Genomic DNA, 17,031 nt, shown 5'->3' with positions numbered 1-17,031 from the left:
AATACAAACATTGTGTCAGTCACTGTATATTGTTCGTTGCTTGCATAAATCACAATAAAAATGACTTGCATTATTGCCGTCTGTCCAGATGACACATGTCATGATGAGAGCAAGGACTTTATGTTGTAGCATTCCTACTGGAGCTGTGGAAGTCCTTGTGGCAGTTCCTGTCCACAATAACACAGAGAGGAAGTTTGCAAGCTTCACACATGAACGGAGTGCATTTTCCACAAAGCTTGCACTTTCTCCGCCCCTTTGTTGTCTTTTCTTCAACGGATGCCCCCTCAAAAATTGCAACAGGCAGGTGCCGATAGCTGGTAGTGGGAGCTGCTTGTGGCTCTTCTCCACAAAGCCCTGTTGTCAGTTGCTCCTGGAAGGCCTGATGTGTCAGAGGCCACTGCTTCAGCTGTGCACACATCTCTTTGTGAATCAGATAGCTGTTTGTCACAGCTATATCTATGAAATGGTGCAGGACAGTCTTGTACCATTTTTTGCACTTCCRCCAKRAAGTGYARGAGCCAATCARCTGGTCRGATAAGTCCACTCCCCMCATGAACCGGYTGTAATCCTTCACAGCTGATGGCACTGGAACATACAAGACTTGATGCTGTCCTCCAGCCTTTCCCACTCGTCTGACTGAGTCTCCTTTAAAGGCCGTGTGCACTGTGGAACACACACTGACCTCCCTCGTGTCCATCCACTTGATAAAAATGAGAGGTCCCTCTCTGAGCCATCTGATGGACCCTCATGGTGACTTTTTGGTCAGAGCATTCTTGTCCGTCTTTGGGACACCAACTCTTGAACTTCTGTACGTCCCACAGGCTCCAAACCCAAGCTTGTGAAGGTGGCAAAACAGTGCTGGGCTGGTGTAGAAGTTATCACAGTATATGTGATATCCAGATCCAAGATAGTCTTTGTTGATGAGTGACATCACAGCRTCAAAGGACAGCCCCTTTCCAGTTTTTTGAGTGGACCTTCCAGTGTAAATATGAAAGTCTGTAGTGTAGCCTGTGGTGTCGGACAACACAAAAAGCTTGATCCCCCACTTTGTTGGCTTATTTTTGATGTATTGTTTTAGCCCAATCTTGGCTTTAGTGGCTACCATTCTTTCATCCACACTAAGATTTTTCTGGGGGTGGTACGCCACTTTGCAGGCAACCTTCAAACTGTCGTACAGGGGGTGCAGTCTGTGCAGAGGGTCATATTCGGGTGTCCCTTTTTTTTGTCATTCTCTGCATCATCCTTTGGGTCACTCATGTGGATATTGGCATGGATGTTGAGAAAACGATCTCTGGGCATTACTGTCCCTGGATATGAAACCCGAAATGCAGTGGTGGTTGTCCAAAAATCTTTCATTTGTGGTAGTTTCATCAGTCCCATGTACAGAGTAAGCCCAATGTATGCATACATTTCATCAGCTGTGACATCAGTCCAAATAAATTGTTTTCCAGCAGCTAAATTTTTTGCTGCATTTTTGTTGGTGTTTGCACAGATAGTCTTTATAACATCCTGGTCAAAATATAATTTGAACAGTTCTGATGGAAAGGGAATGTCATCATTTGAGAGGGGCGGCTGAACACCTGGTTTCCTCTTTGGACGGAAAYTGAGTGGGGGATGTGGCAAATGATCAGGCTCCTTCTCTGTTTTCCACCCGACTTGAGTATCGGCCTGAGTTTCTGACCTTTTGCGTTTCCTTTTATTTGCTGGACCCTCCCGACTTCTTTTTCTTCCTCTACTTGCACCCACCACCACACTGTTGTTGTCCTCTTCATCATCCTCATTCAGCTCGTCGTCTTTCTCCTCCACGCTATTGTCAGTACTGCACACAGACGTAACATTACAGATTAGTTAGATTTTTCAATCACACGTTTTGTCTTATATATATATATATATATATATGTTACAGAGAGAGAGCCCACTTACATTTCATGAAGTTTATCGATCCCTTCAATGAAGTCCGCTTCCTCGTCACTGTCTGCGGTATCAGCGTCTGAAGAATACCTCTCTTCTTCATTCTCGCCATTTTGAGCGGTGACGAGCTCCAAGACTTCGGCCGGAGAGTAAAATCTTCTGACTCCGTGTCTTTCCATAATTTTTTTTTCGTGTGTTCGCACCGTGTTTCCAAAAAGATGTTGAAAAAAATATCGAGCACGTGTTTGCTAGCAAAAGCCGAGCCGAATAGTGCAAACATCTGAAGGAAGAAAGTTCCTAGGAAACGGAAATGACGTCCGGTGAGATTTGATGAAATGTCACGATATTTCATGCTTTCAACGTCAGAGCAAGATATCCAACACAGGAAGGGATTGGCCAGACCCGAGCAGATCTACAAATATAGGGATGGATGTCACGTCGTGTTTGCCTTGCATCTTTGGGCCCATCCTTTTTACTGTAAATCTGTGAACTCGTCTGCGCGCACACTGCAACTCGGGAGGGATAGTCGGAAAAGGAAATGTAATTCTTACAGTTTTACATGCAAAAAAAATTTTTTTGCTCTATCTTACTTGGTTCGAATTCTACCGGCATTTGAAAATATGAATGCAAATGGGATTTCCGGCGATCCGTTAAGAAGTTTTTAATTCTTACAAGTCAGAAAATTCAAGTCTATATGGCCAGACATAAATAACAATAACGGACATACCAGAAACACAACCCTTGTAATACATTACCAAAAATGATCAGAACAGCAACATCTGAAACTCTGACTGCAAATGCTTGATAAGAACCGTTACTTCTGGGTTGAAAGCTGAAAGCATATACAAAGGAAAGCTGGTGCCACCTCAGCATCAACGTTGGATATGCACCACTCCAAATCAGTTTCCATTTCACTGATTGTTTCCCAGTCAGTTAAAGTTTGTATTAAAAAAAAATCTGTTCATGTGGGAGTTAAAGTGTATCAGCAAAACTGATTAGAACCAGTTGCAGTCGAACAAAGAATACCAGTTATCACAATTAGGAGATGGTGAAATGTGACGCCAGTAGATTATTTTTTTTTATATTTTACTCCCTGTTGTTGCCTGTGCAGGCCTCCGATATGGATCCAGAAGTCCCCATTGCACCTGGCAAAGGCTTAAAGAACCACTCTGGTCTGACGGACAAATTGAGAGAGCTGCTGTCCAAGCGCAACGACGAGCAAGCCGAGCTGCAGGAGCTGAACGGACGATTTGCCTCCTATATTGCGAAGATCCGCTCCTTGGAGCAGCAGAACCAGACGCTGGAGGTGGAGCTGAAGCAGCTGCAAAGCCACGAGTCAAAGCGTGTCGCTGAGCTGTATGAGGAGAAAATCAGCAACCTGAGGATGCAGATGGAGACACAGAATCTTCAGAGTTCACGCYTGGAGATAGAGCTGGAAGACATGAAAGACAGGTGTGTGTTCACAAGCAGAGGTGTGTCAAATTACTGACTAAAACCCCTCAACATAAAGTTTTTTTTTAAATTAAACACCTTAGAGATATTTAAGTTTAGATGCATGTTTCTGTGTTGTTTTGACATCAAGGAAGTAAACCATTGCTGTCAATCAATCTGGGAAGGTGACTTCTAAACTATATGAAGTCAGTTCAACAGATTATTCCCAAAGGGTAAACATAGCTAGCAACATTTTCAAACATGGAGAAGCAGCTTTCAGCTTCAATGCACCACAAATCTGGAACAAACTTAAAGAAAACTGTAAAACAGGCGAAACACTGAGTTCCTTTAAATGTAGACTAATAATTCAGCTGTTTAGAGATGCTTTTGGAACATTAATCAACATCCTGATGTGTGCACTTGGTAAAAGGCCTCAATCGTTGACTGTGTGTTTTATGACTTTATATTTTTGTGTTTTTATGATGTAAAGCACTTTGAACCACCTTGCTGCTGAAAGATGCTATACAAATTAACTGATTGATATTGTGATGAATGATGCAAACATATTTTCTGACATCCAGACTGCAAAAGGCGATCGATGAAAAAGAAGAAGCTTTGAATAAACTGAATTCTTTAAAGGAGGTTAGTGCTGGAAGGATCCTTAAAAAAAAAATGATTTTTTTCTTTTTACATTGTTTGGATAGAAACCTACTGCATCTTTACTTATCGCTTTTTAAGGTTTCTAAGGGTCTTAAAATGGTGATTGAACATCAATAGCTGAAGTTTTTAAATATTAAGTTTAATCTTTTCTGCTTAATGCGTCCTTCCACTCTTGCAGGATTTGGATGCTCCCACTCTGGCCAGCAAGGTTTTGGAAGGAAAGATTAAATTTCTCCAAGATGAGATTGCTTTCCAGAAAAAGATCCACGGAGAGGTTCTGTCCTCTTATTCTTTTAGTATCTAGTTAAAAGGTCCTTTTACTAACCTAAAATATCTGAGGGAAACTTTTTAATGGTCCTGCAGGAGATCCAAGAGCTGCAGATTCGCTTCAAGGAGACAAAGAGCAATGTCCAGACCGATGGAGCCAATTCTGACCTGACGGCGGTGCTGCAGGAGCTGCAGACACAGTTTCAGAAAACGGCCGACACTAAGAGCAGTGAGACAGAGGAGTGGTATAAATCCAAGGTAGGAAAAGGGGATCTATAGAACTGATCATTAATGAATGATCATCAAAAAGCACTTTAAGAATTTTCTTTAAAGTTTCAGTTATTGGAGCAATTATTTCATAAGTTAGTGACACGAAAATGAACTGGAGTAAATCATCGTCTTTAAACTGGACCTGTTACGTAAAATTCACATTTTAAAGGTTTTTAAACATCCATTTCTGTTTCCACTGCTTCTAAAAACAGACCAAGCATTTAAAAACAACCATCAAGCTGTTTTTTTGTCTTTAATGTTTTTTGGTGTGTAGAAAAAGAACCGTTTCAAATAACTTCAGAATGTAACATTATAAGGAACTGCCCGTTACCTAGCAACCCCGGTTGAGTTTCAGCACATTTGGTCAGCCGGTTTTACTGCTGTTCAATGGCTGCTGGAAAAGATGAGTTTAGTCGTTGACTTGTCATCCAGAAAGCACTTGCTGAATTCTGGTTGGTTGTGCAGGAGGCTCCACTTCTACTTTTCAAAGATGTATGGTTGTACAATTGTACATCTGTTTGCAACCATTTACACATGCAAGTGTAAATGTTCAGTTGGGGCAGTGACCAGCAGCACAAGAGACCCTAAAGCAGACTAATGCCTCATTATGAAGAATGATTTAGTTGAAAAAAACGTAACAAACATGTTTTGTTTAGCTCACGGGTGGGCAACTCCAGGCCTCCATGGCCGGACTCCTGCAACTTTTAGATGCGTCTCAACTTCGACATACCTGAGTCAAATAATGAGGTCATTAGCAGGACTCAGGAGAGCCTGACTGCACTTAGGAGGTGATTCACCTATTTGATTCAAGTGTGTTGGACCAGGGAGACATCTAAGAGTTGCAGGACACTGGCCCTCCAGGACCAGGATTGCCCACCCCTGGCTTAGACCATGGACCTGTCTATCCCAACCTAACCAAGGAAGCATAATAAGTAAACTTTAAAAACATGCAAAACTTTGACCACTAGAGGTCAGCAGAGACAAACCACTAAGTGTTAAAAACCTCTGCATCCCCATGAAAACACAATTATTTCTGAAAGCATTCAATATTATGCAAAGTAACTGATTTAACCATGAGAACTAAAAGATCTGCCTCCCATTCCACCTGGAGAAACAAGACAACCAACTTGTATGCATCACTCTAACAAAATGTTTAAGAAAACAATTTCTTAAAGCTCCAAAGGCATCAAAGTCACAGTTCGTCTATGAATTTATCCCGGCAGATGTTGGAGATGGATGAGACGGCAAATAAGAATAATGAAACCCTGAAGAAGTTACGCCAGGAGATCACAGAACTCAGAAACCAGAATCAGAAAAACCAGCGTGAGATCAGCTTCCTGAAAACCACGGTACGCAAGACATCTCTGACGTTTACCTTGTCCTCACCAAGTTCTTTAGAAATCATCTTCTCTTCATTATGAACAACCCAGAATGAGGACCTGAAGAGCCAGATAACGGAAATGGAGGAATACTACCTGAGAGAGACTCAAACCCTTCAGGAGACCATCACAGAACTTGAGGCTGAGAAAAACGAAATGAAGGACAACATGGTCCAGCTCCACGAGTATCAGGACCTGCTGAAAGTGAAGATGGCGCTGGATCTGGAGATCCGCACCTACAGGGAGCTGCTGGAAAAGGAAGAGAGGAGGTAATGTACACAGAGTTCGTCTTTCTAGTTTCCCACAGTTTTGATAATTATATTTGATGTGCTCCTTTGCAGACTTAAACCATCTGAGCCCAGCAACGGCCCCCTGAGTGATGAAGGTAACTGCTGCTCTTGTTGAACTGTAATCCCACCCTAGGGAAGCTTAAAGAAGCATTACTGTATTTATTCCTTCTTTAGGTCAAAATTATTATAATTTGTGTGTTTTAAACATCAGAATTTGATCAACACTCATATTAAGTTTAATATTTTCCTTTTGTGGTGAATCAAACCTCTGGACAGATGGAGGCTCCTCTGATGACGACTAGGTAAGGCATTTTGGATTTTCTACCCAAAAGGAAAAAATATTTTTAGTTTTACTTGGAACTGAGGTTAAATCGTCAAATACTGAAAATGATCTCATCCAAGAGGTGGAAATGAGTTGAAATATCTGAGATTTTAATGGGAAAATGGTTGAACAGTCCAGCTTTGATAAACACCAAATCTTATCAGAACGGTGTTTTTGGAAAATATTACCGCCCTGCAGTTTGGACTCTCAATCACTTGACAAAGGAAAAAAGTGTTAAACATAGATTCAACCTGTATTTTTTTTTGTTTTTGAGTTGCGATGAATCCTAACCCAGACTTTTTTCTTTCAGGTACCTGTTATGCCCGAAATCATCTGGTGAAAGATGCAAGACAATGAAGAATTAAAAATTTCAACACAACTGGAAAAAAATTGTTGGCAAAGTAATCAATCATTAAGGCCTGAACTGACTTTCACTGTTTTATCTCTTGCTACAATTTGAAAATGTTCGACATTTGAAATTAAGAAATTTCCACCTTTCTAGATTAATCTCAATATTTATTTTTTTACTAGCAATTTTCTTAAGAAATTTCCAAGTAGTTTCTAGAAAATAAAATTAATTTTAGTCTCAAAATTCTAATTAAAATTTGTGAGTTTTTAAACTTGGACATTTCCAAGTTTTTTTCTAAAAAAATTCTCAGTTTTGTATAGCAATTTTTCAAGCTCAGAAATGTCCAAGATGTTTTATGGAATATTTCTGAGATTAATCTCAAAATTTCTGTGTCTGTGTTTCTTTGCCATTCATCTTCAATATCTCTAATACACTGTTGTAGATTTATGAAGATAAAAACTTTTCTGGAACCATATCTATGTGTATGGACAATATTTTTGTTAAACAATATGACGGACGCATTAGTTTTTTTAAAGACCTGGCCTCCGTATGTACAAGGCTGAGAAACTTAAATACAAAGGGAAAAAGCCTGACAATAAGAAATAGATAAAAGAATAAAGAGACTGGACACAAAAAAATAAACTAATATGGAAACATCTAATGGAAATAAATCAAGAAGGAAATTATCATAAAACAAACGCATGGTTAACATGGGGAGTGGTGTTGATAGGTTATCATCAATAAAAGGCACAGGACGGGTGCAGGTGGGGCCTCATTTTTAACATTCCAGAAAAATAGAAAAATATGTTTACCTCCAGCGTCATTCAACCATTAAACATCTAGAACTGAATTTCTGCTTGGCGTAGAGTAGAATGAGCAACAAAAATAGTTTTATATAGAAAATGTTTTTGAAATGTTTTGAGGGTTTTTAGCGTATAATTTGTTCTTGCTGCAGTGACAAAAAAACAGTTTTATATGAAAAAAACCTTTTTTGAAGGAAAAAATTTTAAAAACATTAAGAAATGAATTTCTGCTGGCAGTCGAGTGAGCAACAAAAAACATTTTCCCACATATAATTTCAGAAACATTTGTCACATCAAATTGGATTTCTGCAGAGTGAGCAGCATTTTGTTTGCTGTTCATTTTCATTTTGTGCTCATTTTGGCCCTATTAAATGTTTGAGATCAGGTGAGGTAACACCTTTTTAGTAATAATCAGAGAAATAAAAACCAAAAAGATGGAAATGATAAAAGAAAACATGCAAGAATCACGTTCTAAAAATTTTAATCCTTAGAAATATTTAAATAGCTTATCAGATTTCAGAAAAAAGTTCCTTAGATATAATTATATAGCTTTCAAAAACTCAGCTGTGTATTAAAACAAGATCAGGGTGGAATCAGACTGATGTTATTGCTGTGAACGCTTGGGTATCAAAGGGCGCATGTCATCTCTTTATTCATAAAAATTGTAATATCATTAATCATTTCAAAACAGTTCCCAAAACTACCCCTTATATGAAATTAAACATTTAGTATTATTTTCAACCGAGTTACCTGTTTTCTGGACTTTGGAATATTTTACCGGATTRCATTTAACAATTTAAATATAAGAGCAAATCTCCACAGTTTCACAGCAGTTTCCTTCTTGGCTTTTGTTCCCCCATAAATTTTCTCCAAAAAGTGATTCTCAAGCAGAGCAACAGTGTTTGGGTTTTATTCTCATCTCATAGATCTTAGGATAAACTGCAAAATTGTCCTTAATGTTCCTCTGAAGTTTAACATAATTCTGCTTAACCAAAATTATATCAAGTGCTAAAAGTTGTAATTCTTGTAAAATGGAGAATTACTGTTTCCATTCCTGGCCACAAAGGTCTCATTTCACATATGAAGGTTTGAAACGCTTAAAAAAAAACTTCCATAGCCTGTTTTATTGTCACTTCACACAAGTTTTATCAAAAGAATTTGGTTTGGAAATTATCTAATAAGCATAGCTGCAGAAATAGATCAGGATTACCTATGTCAGTCTAAGGATCTGCCTCCTATTTTACTTTTAGTAAGATATTTAAAATTAACTACATCTGGATCTGTATGATTGGATGAAACTGCACGAAAACAAAGCCATAAAATTCCAGTTTCCACTAAACAGAGGTAAAAATTGCTGCACGTCATTTTCACAATTTTGCCTATTTATTGCAATTTAAAAATCTTTGCTTATTATGTACAAAACTGGTAATTATGTGATTAGTCATAACTTCTGATTAATCTTTTTTAATCACACCCCAGGACTATTTTATGCAATAAATGCAAATTGATGAAAGAGAAAAAGTATTAAATTGTGTTAAAGAAAAGTCAAACACAAGGTTTGTGTTTTACTACTTTTTATTAAAACTTTATTTAGTGTCAAACATTTTGATTTGAACTTAAGAAAAAGATTTATATCATACATTACTTGTTGAAGCACATCATATTTACCATAAATATACAAAAATAAAATAAGAATCTACATTTAATAGATTGCAAGAAGAATAGCTTTTTCTTGCAAACAGCAATCATTTCTAGACTTCCTTAAAGTAACATTAATTTCAAGATTGTATCATAATGAAAAACAGAGACATGCACAAACTCTACTATTAGTTAAGAGAGTTTTTCTCTGAGTGGCTATTTTATTTTTTTGTCTTCCTGCTCAATTTAACACAGAAACACTGAGGAACCAGAAGACCAGACTGCAAATCCAGGATAAAGAGGTTCAGTGAATGTGTGATTGAAGGTGTGGAGGTGAATCAGGGAGTTAGAGGAGACTCTGTAGAAGGACAGGATGCCAGCAGGACAGTCCACATACACTGCTACTCTGTTAGCGACAGAGGAAGGAGAGGAGGAGGAGACGGGTGTTCCTCTGTTATTGTGACAGACGGTGTAACGGTCATCAGAGCAGTGCAGACTCCAGGACTGATCGTTCCATCCCAGCACACAATCATCACTTCGTCCCTTCCTGCTGATTCTTCTGTAACTCACCGATATAAAAACCCCTCCTTCCCATTCAACCTCCCAGTAACAGCGACCAGTCAGACCATTACTGCACAGCAGCTGAGGCCAGTCATCAAATCTGTCTGGATGTTGGCTGTATGCCTGAAGCTCCTTTACGTGGGTCACCTTCCTGTTGTCTTCAGACAGCTGGAGTTTTCCATTCACTGTGTTTGTGTTGATTATGAGCTGACAAGAATCTGATAGAAAACAAATACAATCAAACCAAAGATAGTGAAAATTTATTTACACTTTGATGTAAAAAAGATACTTACACTTCCTCAGACCAGGTTTGAACCATCGGACTCCAGCAGGCTCCCTAAAAGGAGAAAGGGGGTCAGACTATTAGTCTCTCATGACAAAACATGTAAATCATTTTGTCCTCATGCAAACTGTGTTCTTCACAAATTAAAAATAAAGGAGCATTTCAAAATCTCCCTTACTTAGAAATATGTAAAGTCCTATCTTTGACAAGTTTGAGTACATCAGATAAGTCAATCTCATTTCATCATCAGCAATGAATCCAAGCATGGATGAACTGTTCCACACATTAATACAAGGACACACATTTATATAAGTCAATAATGGATTCTGAATTAACCATAACATAACCATCTTAATCATCTGGAGAAATTTAACATCGACAAATTAAAGAAATCCAAATTTTGCAGACACACTTCAAATACTTTGATCACTGCTTACCTAAAGACTTCAAGCGTAAAACTGGACATTTTCAGTTCACCAGCAAGCATCTTCTCCCCTGAGTCCTGTAGGCTGTTGTTGTTACGCAGGTCAACTTCTGTTAGACAACAAGACTGGGAGCTCAGAATGAATGACAGAGCTTCACAACTTCTCAGAGAGAGGTTACAGGATCTGAGGCTAATGGGAAACAAAAAACCTGAAGTTAAGTTCAACTTTAAAATGACAGAGGAGACGAAGACTGGTTACTGTTTACAATAAGGTGGGAGCTATGCAAGGTAAAAAGTGCATGTATGTTCAAATACTTAATAAAATCACAGCCTGGCATAGAGGCCTGGCATGAAATCTACAGCCTGTTCAAGTGTCTTGTTTTCTTCCCAAGCCATAATTTTCCACCAGTAAATAAAAGGAAATACACACTGAAATTCAGAGTTATTTTACATTTCCAGAGCAGGATGACACCATAAAGCATCTCTGCTTTGGACACCCAAATGGCTACCAAACAAATTAAAACCGAATACATTTCAGTGTGCATAAAACTTAAATTGCTCTGCAAAATGTTACAAGTTAATGTGAAACAGAATGTTTGAAAAGAATATCTTACCTGAGAATTTCTAATTTGCAGTATGGACTCTTTAGTCCAAGCAGAAGCTGCTCTGCTCCTGAATCCTGCAGGTTGTTGTTACTCAAGTCCATTTCTCTGAGATTAGAGGACTCAGAGCAGAGAACTGAGGCCAGAGCCTCATAGCTTCTTTCTGAGAGGTTACAGTCACCCAGTCTAAAATGACAATCGTAAAAATTAATTAAATACACAAGATTACCTTTAGAGTGCTAGATTCATAGTGAAGGAGTTTGGTTACTCAATTCAACTTTCTAACAAGGCTGTGCTGAATTTAGTCAGGCTATTTTCTACCATACTCTAAATACAGTATGTCTGCTCACCAACTCAAAATGACAGGGATTAAAACTATCTTAAAACCCTAAATAGAAATATTCAAAGCTTCAAACAAATGTAAGAATTTGTGGTTGTTGCAGATAATTTTCCAAATAAGTGGCTACTAGCCAGTGATGGGCATCCTTTTGTTTATTGCTTTAGCACTGTTGCTGACTTTGAAAATGTTTATGCACTTAATTTTGTCTTAGTTCATGTATCCAGATCAATTTTAAGCTCTAATTTACTTGGCTGTTTTGTGAACCTTTGGTTACCAAAAAGGTCAATGTTACCCAAAGGGGCACAATTAGCTTCCTAGGTATAATGTGACAGGCTCTGATTGTTAAAATCAGTATTGTGGTGCTAAATATAGCACCGTGCAACTCTGCAGACTTCCATTGTTTTCAGCTTTAGCACTTTAGTATTAGCCTCTGCTACATACCACACTAGGTTAGTGCTTTAGCATTTCCAGAACTAATGTTTCTGATTGGTACTTTAGATGTTACCACAACTAATGTTTTAGTTAATTGTGTCACTACTGCTACTAGCTGCTTAATAAAACTGTTGCCTAATCCAATGAATGTCAGTACTTACAGAGCTTTTTTGGAGGCTCTGACAACCGGCAACAATCTCAGAAGAGCCTCCTCAGAAGGAGAGTACTTCTTCAGGTCAAATACATCCAGATCTTTTTCTGATGATAATAATATGAAGACCAGAGCTGACCAGTGAGCAGGAGACAATTGACTAGTAGAGAGACTTCCTGAACTCAGAGACTGTTGGATCTCCTCTACTAAAGAATGATCATTCAGTTCATTCAGACAGTGGAACAGGTTGATGCTTTTTTCAGCAGACTGATTGTCACTGATTTTGTCTTTGATGTACTGAATTATTTTCTGATTGGCATGTGAGCTGTTTCCTGTCTGAGTCAGCAGGCCTCGAAGGAGAGTCTGGTTGGTCTGCACTGAAAGACCCAGGAGAAAACGGAGGAATAAGTCCAGGTGACCATTTGGACTTTCTAAAGCCTTGTCCACAGCAATCTGATGCAAATGTTGTTGCTTTGGATGTTTAAATAGTGAAGACCAATTAAGTGAATTGTGTTTATCTTCCAGCAGGTTAACACCATGCTTGACAAATGATATATGGACATAAAGAGCAGCCAGAAACTCCTGAACACTCAGATGGACAAAGCAGAACACCTTGTCATGGAACAGCCCTCTCTCCTCTCTAAACATCTGTGTGAACACTCCTGAGTACACTGAGGCTGCTCTGATATCAATGCCACACTCTGTCAGGTCTGATTCATAGAAGCTCAAGTTTCCTTTCTGCAGCTGATCAAAAGCCAGTTTTCCCAGAGACTCAATCATCTTCCTGCTCCCTTGACTCCAGTGTGGATCTGTTTCAGATCCTCCATCATACTTGACCTTCTTCACTTTAGCCTGAACTTCCACAAAGTGGATGTACATCTCAGTCAGGGTCTTAGGCAGTTTTTTTCCATTTTGTGGCTTCAACACATCCTCTAGGACTGTAGCAGTGATCCAGCAGAAGACTGGGATGTGGCACATGATGTGGAGGCTTCGTGATGTCTTSATRTKGGADATKATSMYGYTGGCCTKCTSYTCATYKCTGAATCTCTTCCTGAAGTACTCCTCCTTCTGTGGGTCAGTGAACCCTCTGACCTCTGTCACCATGCCAACACACTGAGGAGGGATCTGATTGGCTGCTGCAGGTCGTGTGGTTATCCAGAGRMGAGCAGAGGGAAGCAGTTTCCCCCTGATGAGGTTTGTCAGCAGAACATCCACTGAGCTGGACTCTGTAGCATCGGTCAGTATCTCACTGTTGTTGAAGTCCAGTGGAAGTCGACTCTCATCCAAGCCATCAAAGATGACCAGAACCTGGAACTGTTCAAAGCTGCTGATTCCTTTGGTTTCAGGAAAGAAGTGATGAATCAGTCCCACCAAGCTGAACTTTTTATCTTTCAGCAAATTCAGTTCTCTAAAATTAAAAGAAAATATGAACTGGATGTTCTGGTGGACTTTGTGTTCAGCCYAGTCCAAAGTGAACTTCTGTGTTAAGACTGTTTTCCCAATGCCAGCCACTCCCTTTGTCATTACTGTTCTGATTGGTTGAGCTCTTCCTGATGGGATTTGAAAGATGTCTTCTCGTCTGATTGTTGTTTCTGGCCTGTCTGTTGATCTAGAAGCTGTTTCAATCTGTCTGACCTCATGTTCCTGGTTGACCTCTCCAGTTCCTCCCTCTGTGATGTGGAGCTCTGTGTAGATCTGGTTCAGGAGGGTTTGGTTTCCTGCTTTAGCGATTCCCTCAAACACACACTGGAACTTCTTCTTCAAACCAAATTTAAGTGTTTGATGACAAAGTGCAGCAAAAAGTTCTTAATGAAGACAAAAACAACATTCAGTAAAGAAACCTTTGATTTACACTAAGGAAGCATCTTTCAATTACTGAAAAACCTTTTTATACATGAGGAAAGCATCTAATTAGCAAAACAAATGTTCTTACTGCTCTGTAGACAGTTGGCCAAATTATCTTGCTTCATTCTCCTTAGGAAGAACAATGCAATCTTCTCAAATGCTTCTGTACTGCTCCTTCTCTGCTCTTCATCTTCATCCTCCAGGTTCTCCTCACCATCAGTCTGACTCACTGAAAATTCTGGGTCATCTGAACTCAAAACTTTCTGGATTTTTTGCAGCTCCTTCTTCACAAAAGTGACAATGTGGTCCTCAAGCAACTGGAACAGAACAATATCATACATCAGACTGACTGTAGGATCTGTGCTGGACAGACTGACTGTGGCTAGTTACATATACTGACCATAAATATGGAGTCCAGCTGTGCTTGGTCATGCTTGTTTGGCTGATCATTGGGGATGTCTGAGGACTGTTGATCCACTCTTATAAATCAAAGCAATAAAATAGCTTTCAGTCAGATCTTTAAAGGATTTAGTTATCACTGATCTGATCAGGAATGTTTGATAATATGGATTTATGGCCAGTGTGTGTAGCAGTTAAAGAAAATAAACTTTTGGTGCACCCTCTTTTTACACCACTGACAATGTGGGTTCATGTGATTTAAGACACAACTAAGAGTTTTAAGTGATCTGCAGTTGAACTTTTTGCATGAGAAACAGTGATTCTTTCAGTCATTTATAGAAAAAAGTCATGAAAAAAGTCATATCTTACTCTTATCAGAGTAAGATATATTGACTTACTCTGATTTAGAGGCAGATTGTCCCTGAAAATTGACCGGTGGGTGATCGTTTGACCAGTGGCTCTTGAAAGACAGACGATTAGGTCCAGATTCAGTAGTATATGATCTTTCTCGAATCCTAAAATTGAATTCATCATGAATTTACTTTGGCATTTCCACTGTAGTTAAGTTAGTTACATTGTAAAATTAGACTGATCAGTAAAGTGTGAACTTACTCATGTCTCAAAGCGAAATGGGCTTTAAAGTTACTAAATGGATTGTCCTTTGACCCACTACTCTTGGCGGACACACAGCTGGGTTCAGGCTCAGGTGGTTTTCTGTAAAAATAAAAACAGTTTGGTGATGTGAGTGCTGTACTCTGAGATGGATAAGAGTCCTGGTCAGTCAGAGATGGTAATCTAACCTCTGACTCTCAAGTTCCCCTTGCAGAGTGACTTCAGTGGGAAGGAGTCCATCTTTTCTGTCCTTATATTGATCCATACTATTCAGTTCACATCAGCTCACTCACACACTTTCCTTTTTCGACTGCACAGGAAACAAAGACTATTCCTACAGAGTAAGAAAAATAAAGTTTAGCTTTAGGGAATTCATTGGGAAAAACCCAGGATAACATGTAAGTCAGGATACTACGAAAAATGTGGACAAGAGAACCACCAAACCATGGGGCAGTCAGCAGAGTGAAACAGAAACTCACATGAGCTGCTGTACTTCTTCAAACCTTAAACAGGTCAGATTAAAGTCAGCTGTTCTTGCACTTTAAATGTAATTTCATGTTTTATTTTAAGCTTTGGTTTTGAGGCTGTGGATAAATAAGCTTTAGATGTGCAAAACATGTTTGCCATCATTTTGAGTTTACCATTAAATCCACGTTTTATGACTAAAACTTCTGTATTCAGAGGAAAATATGTACGGAATATAAGAATGCAAAGTTTTTGAAAACGCCTGTCTTAAAAATCAACATTTTAGTTTTCTTTTTTATTATGAAAGAATAATAGTAACTACTACTTAAGTACTATTTGCTAGTTTGACATTTCATATATTTTTCTCAAGTGAAGTCATATTACTACTTTTTATCAGTTGCAAATCAATACTTCTGATTTGTTCCAGCAGAAATGAGAGATGTAAAGGAGGCTGAAGCAGGCTGTGTACTCACAAGTTATTCTTTTCAGGACTCTGTTTCCCGTTCCTCTGGTGTTTGTCTTTGCAGGTCACAGAAGAAATGCAGCAAACCAGGTTTATCTTTTTCTTCAGTCAACTGATCAGGTTCATTTTCACTTCCTTCAACATGTGACATGTCAGAACTTGCATATCATATGATATGATCCCACTGTACTCCACTAATTCTAGCATTTTTTATGACTATCTAGATTCATTAGATGCTGGCTAAGGAAAATATGCACTTTATAGTACAAGGAATCAACAGCAGTTATTGTGGGGACTATTTACTAAAACTGAATAAATATGCTGAAAATGAAGAAAGTTCAGCGCAAAGAAAACAGGAATTGAAAGCAAAATGTATTGTGAAATAACGTGAAAAAGGAGAGCATGTGTTTTTTTGTGGTTGAGATTCACTATATGTAGTTGTAGTAATTTATCACATGCTGATTTTTTTTAAAAATCTCTTCATTTAAAAAAATAATTCACATTTCCAAAAAATCTACCCCAGAGGAATTTGGACCTTTCCACAGTGATCACCACTCCAGCCTCTAAAATTACTTTCTCAAGTTCACATGGAGACAGATTTTGTCTCAGACTCAGAATTTTTTTAAATTATTTTTGCACAACATCAAAGAAAATCTAGTCTTATAGCATAGATCTACTAATTAAAATTGGGACAGACTTTCAGTGTGGATAAAGTGCAGAGTTACAGACCCTTTGACAAGTAAGAAACAGTTATGAAATCAAAAGCTTTCCTTTATTTGTTTTTACAAGAAAAGCTGAGTTTATTCAGTGACTAATAAATTAATTTATTCATTCTATAACAGGCCTACATGCAAGAATCAAATATTAGCTGAACTGGATACAAACATAGATCTAGAGAGATAGAAATCAAATGATGTTTCAGAAGCTAAGAGTTGAAGGTTTTCTCTGAACAGTAAAATGTAAAGAACAGTAAAACTCGGGTTGCAGGTTAAAGCTGACGGCAGTTTGGTGCTTTTCCCTTAAAAAGATGCAGAAAATTTGCTGAGCAGCTGAATGAATTCAGCAAACATTGAAGCCAATAATCTTCAAAATCTCCCCAAAGAACTAGCATACAAAAATCAGTTTTCTGTTTAA

At 38.5% G+C, this 17,031-nt stretch overlaps 3 protein-coding genes across 3 annotated transcripts; 1 reads left to right on the top strand and 2 right to left on the bottom strand.

The window, feature by feature from the left end:
- Positions 1-521: 521 nt before the first annotated feature.
- Positions 522-2,365, bottom strand: LOC103457762 (uncharacterized). The gene is made up of 2 exons (XM_008398147.2): positions 1,924-2,365; positions 522-1,819 (listed from the first exon to the last, which is right to left on the bottom strand). Exons 1-2 carry the CDS (start codon positions 2,088-2,090, stop codon positions 1,162-1,164), a joined length of 825 nt encoding a protein of 274 aa, XP_008396369.1. The 5' UTR covers positions 2,091-2,365; the 3' UTR covers positions 522-1,161.
- A 663-nt stretch (positions 2,366-3,028) lies between these two features.
- LOC103457941 (desmin-like) lies at positions 3,029-6,323 on the top strand. Its single transcript, XM_008398433.2, has 7 exons — positions 3,029-3,363; positions 3,924-3,984; positions 4,181-4,276; positions 4,366-4,527; positions 5,763-5,888; positions 5,970-6,187; positions 6,260-6,323. The coding sequence occupies exons 1-7, from the start codon at positions 3,032-3,034 to the stop codon at positions 6,321-6,323; spliced, it is 1,059 nt and encodes a 352-aa protein (XP_008396655.1). The 5' UTR covers positions 3,029-3,031.
- Positions 6,324-9,324: 3,001 nt separating this feature from the next.
- LOC103457934 (protein NLRC3-like) lies at positions 9,325-16,073 on the bottom strand. Its single transcript, XM_008398420.2, has 11 exons — positions 15,908-16,073; positions 15,158-15,303; positions 14,970-15,071; positions 14,756-14,872; positions 14,359-14,437; positions 14,047-14,275; positions 12,124-13,918; positions 11,203-11,376; positions 10,602-10,778; positions 10,175-10,218; positions 9,325-10,099 (listed from the first exon to the last, which is right to left on the bottom strand). The coding sequence occupies exons 2-11, from the start codon at positions 15,232-15,234 to the stop codon at positions 9,567-9,569; spliced, it is 3,327 nt and encodes a 1,108-aa protein (XP_008396642.1). The 5' UTR covers positions 15,235-15,303; positions 15,908-16,073; the 3' UTR covers positions 9,325-9,566.
- Between the last annotated feature and the right edge of the window lie 958 nt (positions 16,074-17,031).

Source organism: Poecilia reticulata, linkage group LG2 (assembly GCF_000633615.1).
Source record: "Poecilia reticulata strain Guanapo linkage group LG2, Guppy_female_1.0+MT, whole genome shotgun sequence".
NCBI classification, from domain to species: domain Eukaryota; kingdom Metazoa; phylum Chordata; class Actinopteri; order Cyprinodontiformes; family Poeciliidae; genus Poecilia; species Poecilia reticulata.
This window is presented reverse-complemented; position numbering and strand designations above follow the sequence as displayed.